Source organism: Hyaena hyaena, unplaced genomic scaffold (genome assembly GCF_003009895.1).
Source record: "Hyaena hyaena isolate Hyena2069 unplaced genomic scaffold, ASM300989v1 scaffold_14, whole genome shotgun sequence".
In the NCBI taxonomy this organism is placed as follows: domain Eukaryota; kingdom Metazoa; phylum Chordata; class Mammalia; order Carnivora; family Hyaenidae; genus Hyaena; species Hyaena hyaena.
The window spans coordinates 2,929,790-2,949,093 of record NW_024080646.1 but is presented as its reverse complement, the minus strand read 5'-3'; the positions used below and the strand labels follow the sequence as shown (position 1 = coordinate 2,949,093).

General features: G+C 41.2%; 1 protein-coding gene across 7 annotated transcripts in view; it reads right to left on the bottom strand.

The window, feature by feature from the left end:
• Nucleotides 1-19,304, bottom strand: part of OSBPL1A (oxysterol binding protein like 1A) — a 239,018-nt gene that overhangs the window by 75,590 nt on the left and 144,124 nt on the right. For all 7 annotated transcript variants that reach the window (XM_039217817.1, XM_039217808.1, XM_039217802.1 and 4 more), the window contains one exon: nucleotides 3,792-3,948. In XM_039217817.1, the coding sequence (XP_039073748.1) occupies nucleotides 3,792-3,948 (157 nt within the window). The remainder of the gene's footprint in view (nucleotides 1-3,791; nucleotides 3,949-19,304) is intronic.

The window sequence follows — 19,304 nt, the reverse complement described above, 5'->3', positions numbered from 1 at the left end:
TTTCATAAATTAGGTCCGAGAGAGCTGCTCCTATGAAACACAGCCAACATGACTAGAAACCCTATCAACATATACCTGACTACAGCTTGGTGTAGCCCAATTTCCCACAAAGCAACACACTTTATCTTCTGGAGAAAAAGTAAAATGCCATTGAAATGGTGCATTTGTTTTGTGTACTTGCTAGCTGCAATATTTCTGGTTATAGGTCATCAATAAAACCCTAATTTTGTTGATGTTTCCCTAGAACTAACCTAAAAGCCCACAGCATGCACAGCACTATAGTACAGTTCATTGGCTGGCAGAGCATAGGGCGTATCAGTGGTTCAGAGTGAATATAAACATGTAAAATACTTTTCCCCAGGCCTAATAATAATACGAGACATTGCGGAAGTTCCCAAGAATTTGTATGGCAGAAAAACCATTTTTTCAAGATTTCACTTTGCAGTCACAAGCTTTACATGGTGAGAGGAGAACTCAGTTTATTTAGCCAAAGTTCTTATTCAAGAGAGGACTTCAGTGGCCTACTTAGTTACTGTACGAATATTCTGTTGGCAGGACACCAGGGTGGCTTAGTCAATTGCATGTCCAACTTCGGCTCAGGCCATAATCTTGTGGCTCACGAGTTAAGAGTCCTGCACTGGGCTCTGTGCTGACAACTCAGAGCCTGGAGCTTGCTTTGGATTCTGTGGTTCCCTCTCCTTTTGCCCTTCCCAAGCTCACACTCTTGCCTGTCTATCTCTCAAAAATAAATAAGCATTTAAAAAAATATATGTTTTGTTGGCAATTATCGAATGGGACAGATTAAAAGTCCATAATATCTATGCTTTTATTATCATAGAAAGAAATCGGATTACTTTGACATGCCTTATTTTATGGTTAATTAATATGACATATGCCCTACAGTTTATGTTTCTCTGGGCCGGAAGATTTCACATCACCAAACAATGACTAGGTGGAAAACGAAAACAAGTGGGTTGAGGTTGAGGGCAAAGCAAATCACCACTTTTGAGGAAAAAGGGAATTAACAGAGTTCAAGCAGGTCATTTGCACTGAGTGCTTCCCACTATCAGACACCCTCCAAGGCCCCTCTGTATGTAATAAATTGGGGAGCAGAAACATAATTTGTAATGGTTTATAATATGTACTACAGAAAATAGAGCTTAAATATTTTTGTTGGATAAGGACATGAAGTGGATGTGGGGACTCCCACTGAAGCTAGAGATGGGGGAGAAGAGCAGAGAGGCCCCTGCTGAGGGGAGACCCATTAATCTCTCAAGATGGTTGAGATTTTAAGTTTCCACACTAAATTTCTGATACACAAATGGTTCCGTGGCTAAAGATCAAAAATAGTTGAAAATCCTTGTTCTCGTTTATCAGTAAATTAGGCCAGGATTTAATACTTTCTATGTGAATTATTGTAAGACTTATATTTGTCATTTTAAAATATTAATTTCTTACTTTAAAAATTTTTATAATCCATATTCTTCCCATGTCCTCCTCCCTAAATTTAAGTATATACATCCTAGAGGGTGAGTGGTGGTGTGGAGTGAAGAGGAAATATATAATACAGGACAAGGTCAAATACTAATTTCACGTGACCTTAAAAAATAAAATAGAAGACTGCAGATAAATTTCAGGGTCACTTTGGGCTGATCCTCCAACAGCAACTACTTCCGCTTTTCTAAAAACATCACCAAAATTACTACTAATTCAAATTATTCTTCCTATTACCACAATAATGGCCCATTATAAGCACAGATTACTTACAACACAACTGAGGGCACAGGAAAGAGGGATTTGGTAACAATGAATACTACATTTACTCTCCTATTCTAAAATGAAACGTTTAAATTATTTGTGGCATAGGTTCTCTTTATTTGATTAGAGAGGAACTTCATGACAAAAGGCAGGCTTAAGAAAAAAAAAAACAAAAACAAAAACCTAGGGGCGCCTGGGTGGCTTAGTCGGTTAAGCGTCCGACTTTCGCTCAGGTCATGATCTCGCGGTTCGTGGGTTCGGGCCCCGCGTCGGGCTCTGTGCTGACTGCCAGCTCAGAGCCTGGGGCCTGTTTCAGAGTCTGTGACTCCCTCTCTCTCTGACCCTCCCCTGCTCACGCTGTCTCTCTCTCTCTCTCCTAGAAATAAATTTAAAGAAAAAAAAAAACCTAACAATGACTTTTCAAAATAGAAACTGTTATGTTTTCCCTACAAACCTGACTGCTGACAATTTCCTAAACTGTCCTCTTTTCTCCTAAATACCTAAAGAATCTTTTATTACATTTACAGGCTTAAGAAGTTGCAGCTCGTTTCTCAGTTCCACTTTTCTGGTGAGGTCACTACTTAGCTGCATTCCTTTGTAGTTTTTCCTAGTGACCTGCCCTGATTTCACTTTTCAACAATTTCACCTTCACATTCTCATTTTACCATTCTGGGTTTGACTAATTAAGATACAACACAGAATATATGAATACAGTATAATAAATTTCTGTCAAGTGCAAAATCCTGTTATGATGACAGCGCACATACAAAAGGGCTACTGGGGCTCTGAGAAGCAGCAGAGAAGCGCCTCCAGCCCGAGGACCAGAGGAGCATCTAAGCACAGATGCTCTCTGATGGATATTTGAACAACTGCATCACCAGACTGTCATGATGTATGTCTGGAAGGCCTGCCAGGTGTCCTGTTAGGTATTTCATGTCCCACACAGAACTTCTTAGCCCCGGACTCCCAAAGGAGTTGACAGCAACTGCTGAAGGCAATCAGAAAGGACACTGCTGGCCGTATACTCTGCAAGAGTAGATACCATCAACAAGTATGTTTAGAAGATACCCTCTAACCAAACTAAAGAAAATTTTGGTTTTAGTTAGTTCATTACCTGAAATTCACTGGATGTTTTCAAAAGGAGCATAAACTAAGACATTTTTGCTGGCTGGGGTAAATACACACGAGTCAGAAGGGATATGTACATTTTTTTTTCCCGGTAGAATAATTGAGACCAATCAGGACCAGAATCATGGCACAGAAATGGAGTCAGTTACACAACCTGTAAGTATTAAACAACCGATCTGTAGAAATTAACTGTTAATAACTTCTTACCCCCAACATGCATTTCAGAATGACACCAGGATATAGCTTTAACCCATAATTTGGTAAAATATTTTATGAATACCAACAGGCACAAGTGTCACTGCGTCTGTACACTTGTGCCGAAACTGGAGAGCTCCCATGTCTGCTGAGTCTCATTACTCTGGGACAATCTCTAGGACAAAATCATCAAGGGAATAAAAAGATACTAATGCTATTAGACAGTGTAAAATGGATATGTTCAACAAACCCTGGGCCTTAATAAAAGTCTTTGTTTAAATGTAACTGAATTGTATCAACAGGCAGGCAATATTACCATCCACTTTCACTAAAACCAACAAGATCAAATGGCGAGAAACTAAAATAGCACGGGGAGGCAGAGTCATCAAAGATGTATGAGGAAAAAGGAGCCCGGCATCAATTGCAATAGACAATTCTGAAGAGCCCATCTGAACTGTCACTAAAGGATTTATGTTCCCCGAAACCATGGTTGCCAAAACCAAGTTTTTATGCTTTGTTCCTACAGTTACAGGTGATGTTCTTCTCTCAAATGAACAAAAGTATTTAAGCTAAATCCTTTCTCTGAGTTGATAATGGCAGTTATGTGTCCAACAAAACGGGAAAAACAGAGAACGTATGCTTTTCTATATGAAGCCGTAAGGATTTTATAGGAAAAAGCCAGCAATGGTAACTGTTAAAGGCTGTCCTACCTGTGCTTTTTGATGCCATTGGAGAGAGCATCTCCACCACCACAATCGCTTCCCTCTGACATTCTGTGTTTTCTCCTGCCCAAGTGCTCTCCTTCCTCTTCCGAGGAGCGCGCCGTCACCGCCTCCAGTCTGCTCAGGGACCGCTCAGACTCGGACTCTGCGGCACAGCAGGTTCACAGTCAATGAACTGAACTTGGGTGCAAGGAGGCAGTAACAATGGATATCTCCTTTAATGCATTAGGCTTTGAAACTTAAGCAGCCTACTTTGTCCTTCAACAATCCATCCGTTAACCACCTCCTCAGGGATTTCAAGGAACCTGCACCCAATAAGGCTAAGGACTTATGAAACAGATACAGGCTAATATAAACTTGCAAGTAAACAGATTTTATACATGACAAGAGATTTCCAAAGATTATCCAATTCTTCAAGAAATCATATTCAGGAATTTCCCCTTCCCCCAAATTTCTGTTTTTATCTTTCCTCTCAAAGCATCTTAAGGGTAACTTACCAAAAGAAAAAAAAAAGGCATTCAGTTTTTAAAATTCACATATAAGAAAAAAGCTATAGTGGCTGTACTCAGGGAAAGTTTAAATTACCTCTGATACTGCATACACAAAAGAAAAGGTAATTTTAAAATACTCCAAAAAATACTTCTTTTAGTATGGTATTATTTTAATCCTCAAGAGCTAAAGCTCAAAGTGTCCATATACAATCCAATTATCAGGCAGGCATTTTTAGGATAGAAATACCATGTTCCTAATTGGCTATGTATTCAGGGTAGAGCCATCTGCCTGTTTGAGAATATGAAGACAACTTATTTTTATACAACACATTATAGTTTTCAGGCATGATCACATTATTCAACTCCTTTTAGCATTTCCAGGGTGCCTTGGTGACAGTAAAGCAGGACTATGGGGTTACCAAGTATGCTGATGGTCTCATGGTTTGTGAGTTAGGTGAAACAGCATTTGAACTTAGGTCCCCTGACTCATTTATCGCTCTATAAACTTCAACTCAAAGCAGCAATCTACAAAAAAACTTTAAACTGTGCCTATATTTCTATTCAAACATAAATTCAAGGTAACTTTCTAACTTCCCTTCTTAAGCTGATGAAGGTAACTTTCTAACTTCCCTTAAGCTGATGACTACACACTTAACTATCGTCAGCTCTAGGGCAGAACTCTTAAACACATTCAAGCAAACTTCCTTAAACTTCTTTAAATTTACTGACCATCTGCTTAGTTTGTATTATAGCTAAACTGTTCAGGAAATCAAATTTTTTAGCACTCTCTTTTCCCTCTGCTGCATTCTATAACTTAGCCAACATCAAGGAACCTTATTTTTATCACATTAGGTTGGTTACAGATCTTCCTCGGCTTATGTCCCAATAAACTCATCAAGTTTAAAATATTAGGTTGGGGCACCTGGGTAGCTCAGTCGGTTTTGTTAAGTGTTCGACTTTGGATCACGTCATGATCTCATAATTCAAGGAATTAGAGCCCCACGTCCAGCTCTGTGCTGACAGCTCCAAGCTTAGAGCCTGCTTCAGATTCTCTATCTCCCCGTCTCTCTGCCTTGCCTCTGCTTGCGTGTGTGCTCTCTCTCAAAATAAAATGTTAAATTAATTAATTAATTCACGGGATGCCTGGGTGCCTCAGTTGGTTGAGTGTCTGACTCTTGATTTCAGCTCAGGTCATGACTGCAAGATTGTGGGATCAAGCCCTGCCTTGGGCTTTGCACGGAGAGTAGAGCCTACTTAACATCCCCCTCCCCCTACCATTTGCCTCTGCCCCTTTCCCACCTTGTGCCCTCTAAAATAAACAAATAAATAATAAATATTAAGTCAAAAATGCATTTAATACATCTAACCTACTCAACATCACAGCTTAGCTTAGCCTACCTTAAACATGCTCAGAACACTTACATTAGCCTGCGGTTGGGCAAAATCATCTGACACAAAGCCTATTTTATGATAAAGTGTTGAATATCTCATATAATCTACTGCATGTCATACTGAAAACAAAATGGGTGGGTGCAGAATGCTTGTCAGTGTATCGGCTATTTACCCTCGTGGTCCTGTGGCTGCCTGGGAACCAAGGCTCACTGCTGCTGCCCGGCACTAGTCCCAGAAAAGGTCCAAATTCAGAATCTGCAGTATGGTTTCTACTGAATGCACCTCGCTCTCACACCATCCTAAAGCTGGAAAACCCCAAGTTGAACCATTACAAGTCAGGACACACCACAGTAACGACCATTGGACAAGTACAACGGCAGGTTGGACGACACATCCTGACCTCTGAACTTTGGCCCCTCTGAATGGTATTAAGCTACCTGCAGAACATCTTTCAATGTCAGGAAATAACAGCTATGATATTTTTATTTTTTGTAAATATAATTTTACTGGAATTTCTGAAAATATACTTTGTTCAAGTCATATATCTTGTAACAAAGAAACAGGTATTTTAATAAGTTTAAAGAGACTTATTTTTCATGGTCAGTTTTGTCAGGTAGTCACCACCTTGTATTCAAAAAAATTAAAGACAACCTGAATAGCCAGTAACAAAGGACAGTCACCCATCAGATGAAATTAGTTGCTAAAATTACATTTACGAAAACTTAATAAAACAAAAAAATGCTTTTAACAAAATTCAAAAGACCAAAATAATCAAGATACCATTCTGCAACTCTAAAACAGAGCAAAAAAATAATTTTACTCCTTCTTAATGAGAGACCCTTCTGGTTCAGATGTACATACAGAAGAGAGCAGCAGAATAACAAAAATCTGTGTTGGGCACAGTGAGGTAAGAGAATCAAGTTTCTGGTCTAGGTCGATGGATATCAGGAAAGACGACGTAAGAGAGGGGGTGCCTCAGGTAAATCTTTAAAAAAAGGAAAATAGCACTCAGGTGGAGGGAAGAATGTTGTTCAGAGGAAGTTGCCTGAGTAAATCCTGAACCCAAGATGATGACAGTGGTCTTTGGTGAAATAAGGGTGGTTTTTTTCACATTTACATTTTCTTAAATTTTTTTTTAATGTTTTATTTATTTCTAGGAGAGAGAGAGAGAGACAGCGTGAGCAGGGGAGGGTCAGAGAGAAGAGGGAGACACAGAATCCAAAGCAGGCTCCAGGCTCTGAGCTAGCTGTCAGCACAGAGCCCGACGCAAGGCTCGAACCCACGAACCGCGAGATCATGACCTAAGCGAAAGTCGGACGCTTAACCGACTAAGCCACCCAGGCGCCCCTACATTTACATTTTCAAATTTGTTTCATATGGAAAAAAAAAAAATCAAGATTTTGAAGAGTCAGACAAAACAGTTTTGTCTGAATTGGTTAGTATTATTTAAGATGCATTAGTACTTTATAATTCAGTTGTCATGAAGACCAAAAAGCACTGAAGCAAAAAAACAAAAAAACAAACCTCAGGCATTTATTAAACAGCACTATGAACAAAACAATGTATTTGCTATTTAAGGACTATAAATCATAAGACAGGGACTTGTCCACCTAAAAAGAAAATTCCTAACAAAAAGCAGACATATGCAGTAAACACCACAGGGGTAAGGCAATTAAGAGCTTCTATGAAGCAAAGAGACTTTTTCTAAAACAAGACTTCAACTTAGTGAATACAAGACCTCCTACCTTCATCCCTACTACGGGACCACCGGGGTTACCTCCCCAGGGATCCTCTGTGGCGAGTGCTACAACCTGACTCCCTCTCTGCCCCTTCCCAGTCAGCCTCTCTCCTAATTCCCTTTCTCCTGGTTCTTCGACCTCTCCCTTCCCCCAACCCTTTTTCCCAACCTCCCTCACTAATACAACCAGGCTATCCCCACCTTCCCCTTGAGGGCACCAATTACCTCAATAATGTGAAGTCCAACGGGTCATTTTTTAATTCTTAAAGAATTATCGGCTCATTCGCAGTATATGACACTGGTTAATTCAATCCTCTCCTCCCCTTATCAAGTGCAGCAGTATGGAGTCAAAGAAGAGAAAGATCTGGTCCCTGCCCAGGGTCTAGCAGAGGTGGACTGTTTTGTGAACATCTGAGTTCAGTAAAGTTTTTTAGGTACAGTAACAGAAGTCTGAATGGGAACAGTAGGCCAAAAGGACAAGGTGTCTAGAAAGGACTATGGCTAATGATGGACAAAAGTAAGGTTGAGGGGTAGAGAGAGTTGCAAGAGAGGACTTTACCAAGCAGAGGTAAGAGCAGGACCCAGCACAGATGGGAATGGGGTGCTGGGTAGACGGGAGTGGAAGACATAAGGAAGGAGTAGCAGTAGAGGGTGACCACAGGTATGGAGATGAATCTGAATTTCGGAGTCCCTAGTGCAGCTGAGCGTGTAAGATAAAGAAACAGTAAAGGCAGGCAGTGGGGCAATGAGGATATAAAATAAAGAAGGAATGAGGCAGTGTCCCGATGCATGCCGTGAGGGTCTGTACACCTGGCCAGGGGGCAATCACAAACTTCTCTCCGAGCATTCTAGTGTCAAAGGTAGAGAAGGGAACATGATCAACAACGTGATTTACAGTGCCCCTGTGGTAAAAACTAACTAGCTGCTTAATTAAGAACAAAAGCTCATTACTTCTAATACTATGAACAGAGAGATGTCTATTATACATAGTATGAAATAGTTACTTTATTGGCAAGAGGGAGTCATTTAAGTTTATTTACTTCTTTTGAGAGAGCATGTGTGTGCATGTGAGAGGGGGAGGGGCAGAGAGAGGGAGAGAGAATTCCAAGCAGGCTCTGTGCTAACAGGCTGGGGGGCCCTATGAGGAGGCTCACTCCCAGAACCACACGACCTGAGCTAAAACCGAGTCAAACACGCAAACAACTGAGCCATCCAGGTGCCCCTAAATAGGGAGTTATTCTTAATAGACTGCATTCATAGCATTAGTCACACCAATCTGTCCCTAGGACAGCATCGTTTCATATAGAGACCCACAGTTCTAGATATATTTAAATTCAAACATGTTGTGGCACCTGGGTTCCTCAGTCAGTTAAATGTCTTACGCCAGGTCTCAGCTCAAGTCGTGATCTCTCAATTCATGAGTTCGAGCCCTACATTGGACTCTGAGCTGACAGTGTGGAGCCTGCTTGGGATTTCTCTCTCCCTCTCTCTCTCTTTGGCCCCTCTCCGGCTTGCTATCTCTCTCAAAAAATAAAACAAACATTAAAAAAAAAATTCAAATACGTTTAGCTCAATACCTAATAACACCAGAGCCACTGTAGAAGTTTACGGATCAAGGTAAAGCCTGCCCATAGAAGTAATTTTCAAATCTCCCAGTAGTAATATATTGGTGATAGATCTTAGCACTTCTGAAAATCTTCAATCTCAATCTTAAAACTTCAGGTTTTTCAATTTTGCCCACACATATAAGTATCAAATAAGCTAGACCTTATCTATCATCCAATGTTAATGGGCAACATAGTAATGTCTTAGTGGAAAGCATAAAGCACTTGGAGAGAGTGCTTAACGCCTGCTCTGTGGTAGTTACTGAGCTCTCTTATAACAGCATAAGGCCATGATCCTCATGTTTTAAAAAAAAAAAAAACACAAACCATGTGGGAGAGGAGTTAGTCTTTCATGGGTAGAGTTGGGAGTTTCAGTTTCAGTTTGGAGAATGAATCCGGGTGGGGGCAGGTAGGTAATGGTTGTGCAACAGTGTGAATGTGCTCCGTGTGCTCAAAGCCACTGAACTGCATACTGAAAAGTGGTAAAAATGGCAAATTTTATATTATACATACTCTACTACAACAAAAATAAAGCCCAAACAAATAAGCACACAAAAACCTGTTAAGCCAAAGCTCTATCATGCTGGATGCATGAACTATATTCCGGTCCTGTTAGCCCACTTCAATACCAATGAAAAACAAAAACAATGCAGAAACAAAACTGGTTGATTTTTCTACAGACATATTTCCAAATGCAGCAAAAGACAGTATTTTAACAATATACACAAGCTAGATTCCAGACACAGTCAGCCTTTCACCATCCTTCTAATTTCCCCCTTATAAACATGTGTGTTTCTGTAGTAGGCAAAGCCACCCTAAATTTTCAGACTACTTCATCAACCTCTGTAAAACAGGGTAAGGGAATCTATGAAATAGCCTTAAGTTATTTACTGAACTTCTGATAGGCAACTAGGAAAATCCGTGCCATCGAGTAATGAAGAAAGGGAATATAGTGTGTCCATATTTGTGCCTTTGTTTATACCCACACAGTTACAAAAGGACTCGGGTGGCTTAATTGAGAATTTGATTTTAAAGAAAAACTGTCAGAATAACACTTTGAAAAAAAGACTATTTCACAAGATAAATTCTTTAGCCTATAGGAGAGCATTTAAAGTAGAAACTGTGCCTGATTATTTTCTCAATGAAAATAACACATTAATAGAATGTTTTAATGTGACAAATCTCTAAAGGCCTAGACCTTTAAAGTTCTGTCCACATTAGGACACAATCTTCTTTCACTTCACAATCATAATCCCCTCTCTCTCATGCAAACAGCGTGGAAGCCAATGGCTGTGACGGGGTTAACATGACTTTACAACATTTCTCATCAACTTTCATACATTAAATACGTACGCTTCTTTGTATGCCAGCCATACCTCAATAAAGTGGTCTTAAAAAAACCTTCAGAATTAAAAGGATCATTAATTCTACCCTACTTTGAGTTCTACCTCTATTAAAAGGCTGAAAGAACAGGTCATAAAGTTAACAATGTGAACATGCCAACAATTCTTAGGTTATCCTGATGAACTTATTTTTATATGACCTTTGAGAACGAGCTTGTGAACAAATAGTACAAAGGAGCACAACAGTGGATAACATCCAAGTAACCTTTCCCCTGTTACTTAAGGTAACAGGAAATGGTCGGGAGATACACATGCTCAACTTAATACTTTTACTGTTGGTTTCCCACATACTAGGCATATTCTAAAAATGTCCCAAGTAACCCAAGGTAACCCAAGCTCAAAAAATCAGTACCAGATTTTAATTTTGCTTTAGGGTACTACTATGTAAACTTAAAAAATTATAGTAAATATAAAGAACACAAACAAAAGTAAAACCTACCACACTGAAAATAAATTGTAAACTGAAAGTCAAAACGAGTCCAGAAGGGGCTGCCAAGAGGGTACTACAATAATTTACTAAGGAAGTGACAAAAGCTTAAAACAGAACCCTGGCAGCAAGCATTAAGAGTGAGAGACACTCTAGACAGACATATCCTCCCTGAATAATGTCCAAGGTCAAAATCAGCCAAATGGTATAGTGTTGCTTATGACAGAGTTTCTTAAAAGTAGTGGCTTGTCCCAAAGCAACTAAATCTACTCCCGTTTTCCACAACTTGCAAACTCTGCACATGTGATTGAAGATGAAGAATTCCATAAGCCACAGTGTGTGGACTGCCGGGAATCTTATGTGTAACTGTTTTGAACGATTAAATTCAGAGCTTCCTAGTTTGTCTTGCCGACATCCTTAAAATTGTTTTCAGGAAGGTCACATATGCATTCACTCACAAAACTAAGACTAGTTACAGAAAAATCTACTGTTATTAAAAAAAAACACACACACACACACTTGGGGCGCCTGGGTGGCTTAGTCGGTTAAGCGTCCGGCTTTCGCTTAGGTCATGATCTCGCGGTTCGTGGGTTCGGGCTCCGCATCGGGCTCTGTGGTGACTGCCAGCTCAGAGCCTGGAGCCTGTTTCAGTCTGTGACTCCCTCTCTCTCTGACCCTCTCCTGCTCACGCTGTCTCCCTCTCTCCTAGAAATAATAAAAAATTTAAAAAAAAAAACACTTTTCTTGTGACTTCAACTTAATAAATCAACATTTACCATGTATCTACCACACACCATGTAAAGAACCAGCTGCTGAAACAGTGTAGGAAGATTCAGGAGACAAGGCTGGTGCTCTCCAAGTATTCGAAGTCCAACGTATAAGGTGCATAGGTTCATATAGGTAAATAAGACATGTACGTAAACTTAATGTTTATACAAAGCGTCTGTGGACAGTTGAAGAGGTCGCTCATAAGGGACCCAGGGTACATTCCAAGCAGAGATGACATCTGAGCTGCAATGCTGAAGACCAGTTTAACGAGAAAAAGAATAAAATGGGTGTGCAGGGGAATAGCAAAGAGCTCCAAAGCCTGAAAGAACAAATGTGTGTCCAAGAATATCTAACAGAGCTAGAGAGAAGGGTGGCTGGAGGGAAAAGATGTGGGCAGCAGGGGTGAAGTTTATAGTGAATTAGGTCACAGAGTTTGGACTCAACTGTAGTTAAGGGGATGTTTTTCCAGGGAGTGATGAGGTCAGTTTTAGATTTTACACACAGTACTGATCTATCAGTGTCCTGTGGCCACTGTAACAATTACCACAAACACGGTAGCTTAAAACAACAAAAATTTAGTCCTTTATAATTTCGGAGGCCAGAAATCAAAAATCACCTTCCCTGGACCAAAGGCACAGTGTTGGCAGGATCACCGTCCCCCTGGGTGCACTAAAGGGAGAATACATTCCTTATGTCTTTCAGCTCTGCAGGCTGCCTGCACTCCTGGGCCTGCGGTCACATCCCTGGGCCTTCAGATCACCTTGGCCTCTGTCTCATCTCCCTCCATCTTTCTGTTACAGGATACCTGTGAAGGCAGTCAGGTCCCACCCACATAATCCATGCTTATCCCTTCAACTCAAAATCTGTAATCATATTTGCCAAGGTCTTTTTACCAAAAAAAAAAAAAAAAAAAAAAAAAAAAGTTACAGGTTCCCAGGATTGGAAGCCACACTTATCTGTGGGGGACTGCTTTTCAGCCTCCCACATCTGACAACATGTCAGATGAAAAATGGGCTGGCAGAGACAAAGACCAGAAGCAGCAAAACTGGTTAGAAAAGCATCTTCCACTCTCTGAGATCAAAGGGAGGAAGAGGTGAACTAAGGTCCCCTCAGCAAGTATGGGCGGGGCCGGGGGGGCATGAGGGAAGGGATAAAGGGGACCTCTGCATGTGTAGTTTTCCCAGTGGGAAGATGATGATGTGGTTAGCCAAGACAAGGAATGCAGAAGGGGGAAGAAGATGGTGCCAAAAGAGATGGAAATCCTAAATACATCATTATCTGCCACATCAACAAGTGTTCAAGTTCAGTCATTTTGGCCTTAAAGCTGTATCCCAAAATTTCATTTGCTCAAATATGTGAACTCCTAATGGGTGCCAGAATATGCTGGGTGCCAGGGATGCAGGCTTTCTCGTGGAATATACTAGCTGGTCAACTGGCAAGGCTGACAGAAACCAAATAAATCGTACAGAATTTCAGCTCTGGAAAATGGTGCAGAGAGCCTACAAATGGAGATCCGATCAAGTCAGGAAAGTCAACCAGGCTTCCTTGAGGAAGCCACTGACCCTTCCGCAAAGGTCAGGAGGACATGTGTTCATTAAAGCAACACAAAGAGAGAACTGAAACTTTCCGTTCTCACTTCAATTGCTTTTATTCAAACTCTTGTCATCTCTCATCTAGGACACAAGGACCCTGAATCAATCTTTACTCCTACAACACAAACACTCTACGAGAACGTGCACTCCTGAGTAGACACCAGGTCTTATCTTCTTCGAATTTCCATCTTAGTATAATGCAGTTATAAGAATTCCACAATGCTTATGTTAAAAATTATATGAATCTTTATAAAAAACACTAATCTGAGGTCTCTGAGAATTATGCCTGTTGGCTCCCCACCACCAGTATGCTAAAATTCAAATTCTTCAGCACAATCTTGTCACAGGACTCATTACCAGCTGGTCCTAAATGACTTTCTTGGCTTCATCTTCCCAGCACTCTAAATGTTCACTCTTGCCTCGGCCACACCTTCTTTCAAGAGGTTTTGTAAACAATTTTTCTTTACATCTCCATGTGCTATCCTCTTCCACAAAGCATTTTCTACCCGTCGTATCTGTCTGGAGAACCTTTGCTGACTCTTCAAAACATTACTCAACTGTGATGCGTTGTCCAACTTTCTCAAGCTGTCAGCAGCCTCTCCTCTGAATTTCTGTCACCCTCGTGACATACCACCCAGCAGTACTCATTCACTAACTTGTTCAACAACTATTTACCGAGCGCCTCTTTCTTTATCTAGCACTATTCCAGGGGCCGGGCATACAAGAGCGAACCGAGCAACATCTTGTCCTCACGGAGGAGGCTACATCCTAATTGTGGGGGATCCACAAACAAATGACTATTATGTGAAAGGTGTGGTTGTTTTTAAAGGGCAAAAAAGGGGAGGGAATAAAAATTGATACAGTGAAAGTCTTTCTGAGCAAAAGAATGAAGTGAGGGAGCAAGCACTGTAGATATCTGGGGGAAGAGAGTTCCCGGCAGAGGAAATAATGAAAAGCAAAGACCCAAGGGAGAACATGCTTAGCAAGTTCAAGAACTAGCACTGAGGTCAGGGTGACAGAAGTGAGGAGGACAGAGGCAGACTTCAGAATGGTGGCAGAAGGCCAGATCGGTTAAGACTCTGGTTTTTATTCCAGTCAAGAAGCAAAGCCACTGGAGGGTTCTGCGCAGAGGACTGATGTGAACAGATTCATGTTTCAGAATGATCACTGTGAACGCTGTGTTTAGCACAACACTGGAGAGAGGGGTGCAAGCAGGGAGAACAGTGAGAAAACTGCTGTAATAATCTAGATGAGAGATGGTGGGGGCATGGGTCTCGGTGGTAAGAGTGTGGATATGATGAGTGGCCAGAGGCTGGTATAGTTTGAAGGTACATCTAACAGGATCTGTTGAAGGACCGAATATGGATGTGATACACAAAAATGAGACTGTGTGATGGATAATTCGAAGGTTCAAAGACAAAGCACCTGGAAAGACAGACCTTCCACCTACCAAAATGCAAAAGACTGCAGAAGGAACCGGCTTTGAACAGGAAGCAAGAGTTCTGTTCGGGACATTTTAAGATATTTATAAGATATTGTTAAACATTCACGTGAATACGTCAGGTGGATAGTTAGAAAATGAGTTTGGAATTCAGGGGGAAGCCAGAGGCTGGAGACACAAAATTATGGAGTTCTCAGAATATAGATAATATTTAAAAGCATGAGACTAGATGAGACCATGTCAGGCAACAGGGCTCAAGCTTTAATGTCCATATGAATCACCTACAGATTGGGGAAAAAAAAAAAAAAAAAACCCGCAGATTCTTATTCGCTAGGTCTGAGCCTTAGGTTGTGAATTTCCAGCAAGCTCCCAGGGGATGCTGATGCTAATCTTCAGGCCATACTTTGAGTACAAAGGACTGATAGATAAGTGTGGACAGGATAGAGGTTCCCTGACTGCCACGGAGTCACTCTAACGTCAGAAGCTAGAAGGATGCAAAAGGACTGGCACAGGAAACTGAAACGAAATCACATGAGAGTGATGTTCTGCAAGCCAAGTAACGAAAATGTTCTGTGAACAGCTTTCAGTGCCAGTGAGAGGGCAAGAGAACTGAGAAAGAACCACTCAAACAGGCAATTGAGTGTAGTCCAGTGGTGACCTGATCGAGCACGGAATGCAACGGTGAGAATAAACCTATAAACAGAGGGTGTTCAAGATAACACGGTGAGGAAGGAGAGTAAAGTGAGATCAAAGGCACTTTTAGAAGATTTAGCATTTTAAAGGCAAGACAGCTGATGGGAACAAGAAACAAGCCATTGCCTGGGAGAGAGGAGGAGACATAGAGATGTCCTTTTGTAGGTCAGAGGGGGTGGAGTCCCAGGCACAAATGGGGAGGTTTCAGTTTCATCAATGCAAAGCAGAGAAGGAACAACACGCACACATACTACATATCCTGGGGTGTGGCGGCTTTGATACTGAAAACAGGAGGAGTGTGTCAGTGACATAATGTCCCCAGCTGATGAAGAATGGAGGAGGAGGTATGACAAGTTTTAGGTGAGATACGTATGAAGCAGCACGTGAAAGTCACGGACCACAGAAATGGAGTGGGACCACTGGGCAGCGAAAGGGCCCAACACAAGTCAGTGGCCGTGGACTTAAAGCCAGACCCACTGGTGTGGCCCTGGATGTGTCTCCAGCCTCACCTAGTCCCTTGGGGACTGGGGGTGGAAGGGGGAGAGGGATGGCCTGGCGTTCTGCCAGCTGGATACAGCGCAGGGAGAGAAAGGCAGGGGACTGATCACATGATGCCCCACGCAATTTAGCCTTCGAAGGAGAAAGTGAGGGCACATGTGGAGGGAGGATGGTATAGAGATGGAGATGATGTGATGTGATGCAGTCAAAGCAATGCTGGGATCAAGGCTTGGAGAGAGTGGGTTGAAAGATGGGAGACAGCCATCAGACATATACATGATCTCACGGTTTGTTAAGTTTGAGCCCCGGGTCCTGCTTAGAATTCTCTCTCCCCTCCCTCTGCTTGCGCACATACTCTTTCTTTCACTCTCAAAAATAAAATAAACAACAACAAACAAAACTGTGAGACATACAAAATGGAGACAGATAATGGCATCAACATGGTTCCTGAGAAAGGCAAACTCTAAGCTCTGATCTCCGGAATGAGAATGAGAATGAGCAGCTGTGGCGGGCTGGCGGGCTGGATGCCTTCTACACTACACTGAAATGGTCTTTCCAGGTGTTCATCTCTTCCCCTAGCCTGCCAGCAACCCCCCAGACTGGGGGACTGGATCTTACCTGGCTTGGTATTGCTGTGTTTAACAAAGCACCTGGTGCACAGCGGGCACTCAACCTTTAGGTGTGGTTCATGAAATCCTCCCACTGCTAGGGACAGTACTAAATGCACGTGGTTTACAAGAAGTATTCAAGACAGCCATTAAGTTAGTCAATAAAAACATTTTAGAAAATGGAAGAGGAACCCAGAAGGTCAACCCAAAACCTTAAGGACAGATTATATTCAGGAGTGTTTACCTACAACGCATATACAAGATAAGATGCTGGATCTTTTTTTCAGGCTACAAACACAAAATGAGACTGAGAGCTCCTGCCACTAATCAGATTTTCTCCAGAATGTTTTACCATGTTACATATGGAAGGCGCTAAGTAACAGCCATGCTCTGTGGCACTCATTTTGCTGTCTATCACATCAACTAATTAATATGTTTTGTATGGGGCAGTAGACAAAATATAGAAGTTAATACAAGATTACTGCAGTGAAGGGAAATGAAGTGTTGCTGAGGAGATAAGGAAGGCATACACCAAAAGTTATATCGCAAGAAAAAGGGCAAGAACAAGGCAGTATGGCTAATTCTCAAAAAAAAAAAAAAAAGGAGGAGGGGAATAAGAGAGAAGTTAAGTGCTAGGAATATAGTTGATATGGCCAAATACTAGGCAGGTGTGGACTACAGTAAAGACCAGGTAAAAAATGAATAGTCATTTCAAAAATAAACTGTAGAAAGAGTGGAACCTGGGTGGCTCAGTCAGTTAAGCATCTGACTTTGACTCAGGTCATGATCTCACGGTTTGTGCCCCAAATCGGGCTCTGTGCTGACAGCTCAGAGTCTGGAGCCTGCTTTGGATTCTGTGTCTCCCTCTCTCTTCACCCCTCCACCTCTCTCACTCTGTCTCTCTCAAAAATAAACAAACATCTAAAAATAAAATAAACTGGAAGGAAAGAACACCGTACACAGAACGTCTTCTTCCCAATAACATTGACCACCTTGGTCAGATCCTGTGTCTTCTGTACATAAAATGTCAGTGCAGATGGGATCACGTGTTCTCCAATATCAGCTGTAGTACTTACTGGATTAAACTTTATTTGAAATAGGTCATAACCGTTCCTGTGTTCCTCTCCTCCAAACAAAACCAAAATTGTTATATTACCACTTTGCATTTTGAAAGTTTTGACTTAAAAAGACAGAAGCACCCACCCTTGCAGCTGCTGAGAAATGCTAAAACTGGCTTCAATTTCATGACATAACCATCTATTGGTTTTGCCAGTCTACACTATTGGATTGTATGCATTATTCATGCACATTTCGACCAAAATAGCATTAAGAGGAAAACCTAGCAAGAAAGCCTCTCTTGAGCAAATGATCTCAACATGTTTCTAAAAAGGAAAATGAACAGACAGTAAGAAAACCAATATATTTTGAAGTTATAATACCCAAAAGGCAAGAATTTTGGTGAAACTGCTCAGACCAGTTCTAAAGAACAGCCATAAAATGATTTAACCAGTAATAAATGTTTCAAAAATAATTCCTTAGAATATTATTAGAGATTCACAAAGTCAGACACCCTGAATTGTCTCCCCTTCTTAGCGACTTTTTCATTTCCCCCCAGTCCCCACTGCCGTGAGCAGGTCTCCTAGCTCCAACCAGACTGTAAATTCCTCAAGAACAAATTGTATCTTTTAATACCACCTCACCCTGCTCACTCCTTGTCTGCCATCCCTCCTCTCCTACACGGGACCTGAAGTGGAACATGCAGCAAGCACTACCGATTCTCTCGGCTTGTATTGAATATCAATATGTTTTTAGGGAGGACAGAAATATCAGTGGCGTTGGTTCAAAACCTGTACTCAGCACTTAGAAAGGAACTCAGGGATTTAAGTAGACAGGGCAACCATATTGATAAAGAGACCAGCACAGTACGATGAAAGGGGTTATAAAGGAGGGTCAACAAGGAAGCAGAAAAGAACACATGATTAATTCTGCCAGGGGGAGTCAGGAAAGACTACTCAGGGCAGGGAGGTACTTTAGAGGTATTTGAGAGCTCTGATAGGGGAACAGGGTAGCAATAAAATAAAAATAAACCAGAAATGGTAGGAATATGAAGAAGGAACCACTCTCTTCTTTCCTAAAGTGATTCTTTCTATGTATTTCTGCACTTTATTTGCTCACAGAATGACTATGTTCTACAGAACCAGCTATCTGTTAGTTTCTTCCTCCATCTTCTCGCTTCAATATGCATGAATGGTTCATCCTATGCCAGGAGATGGTCACTGACTATAAGAGCGGCAATTTCACTCAATATAACTATTTCTTTTCTTTCACACACACACACACACACACACACACACACACACACACCACACTAACACACACATACACTAGAAGATGTAGCTCCTTTCAAATCACGTTACATAAAACAATTCAAACTGTGAAGAAGAAATCTGTTTGCTTTATGGAATTTTATGAAATTTTTAGTCACTGAGCATACTGAAAAAATAATTTTTACATGATCAAGAATTTCCAGGGGGCTAGAAAAATCAGGCCACACCATATGCTTGCATCAAGGTTTGTCTTACCCACGCTACTAGATTTTCAATGATCTAGCTTATCTACAGAAACCTAAAGGGACATAAGGGAAAAGTAGTGGAAAGGAAAACAAAGTCACATGAACTTCAAGTCTAAACAAATAAAATTATCCTGTTATTTTAAAGAAAGTAACACAAGTTGTAAGCAACTTTTTTTTTTTTTTAAATTTTTTAATGTTTTATTTATTTCTAGGAGAGAGAGAGAGACAGCGTGAGCAGGGGAGGGTCAGAGAGAGAGGGAGTCACAGACTGAAA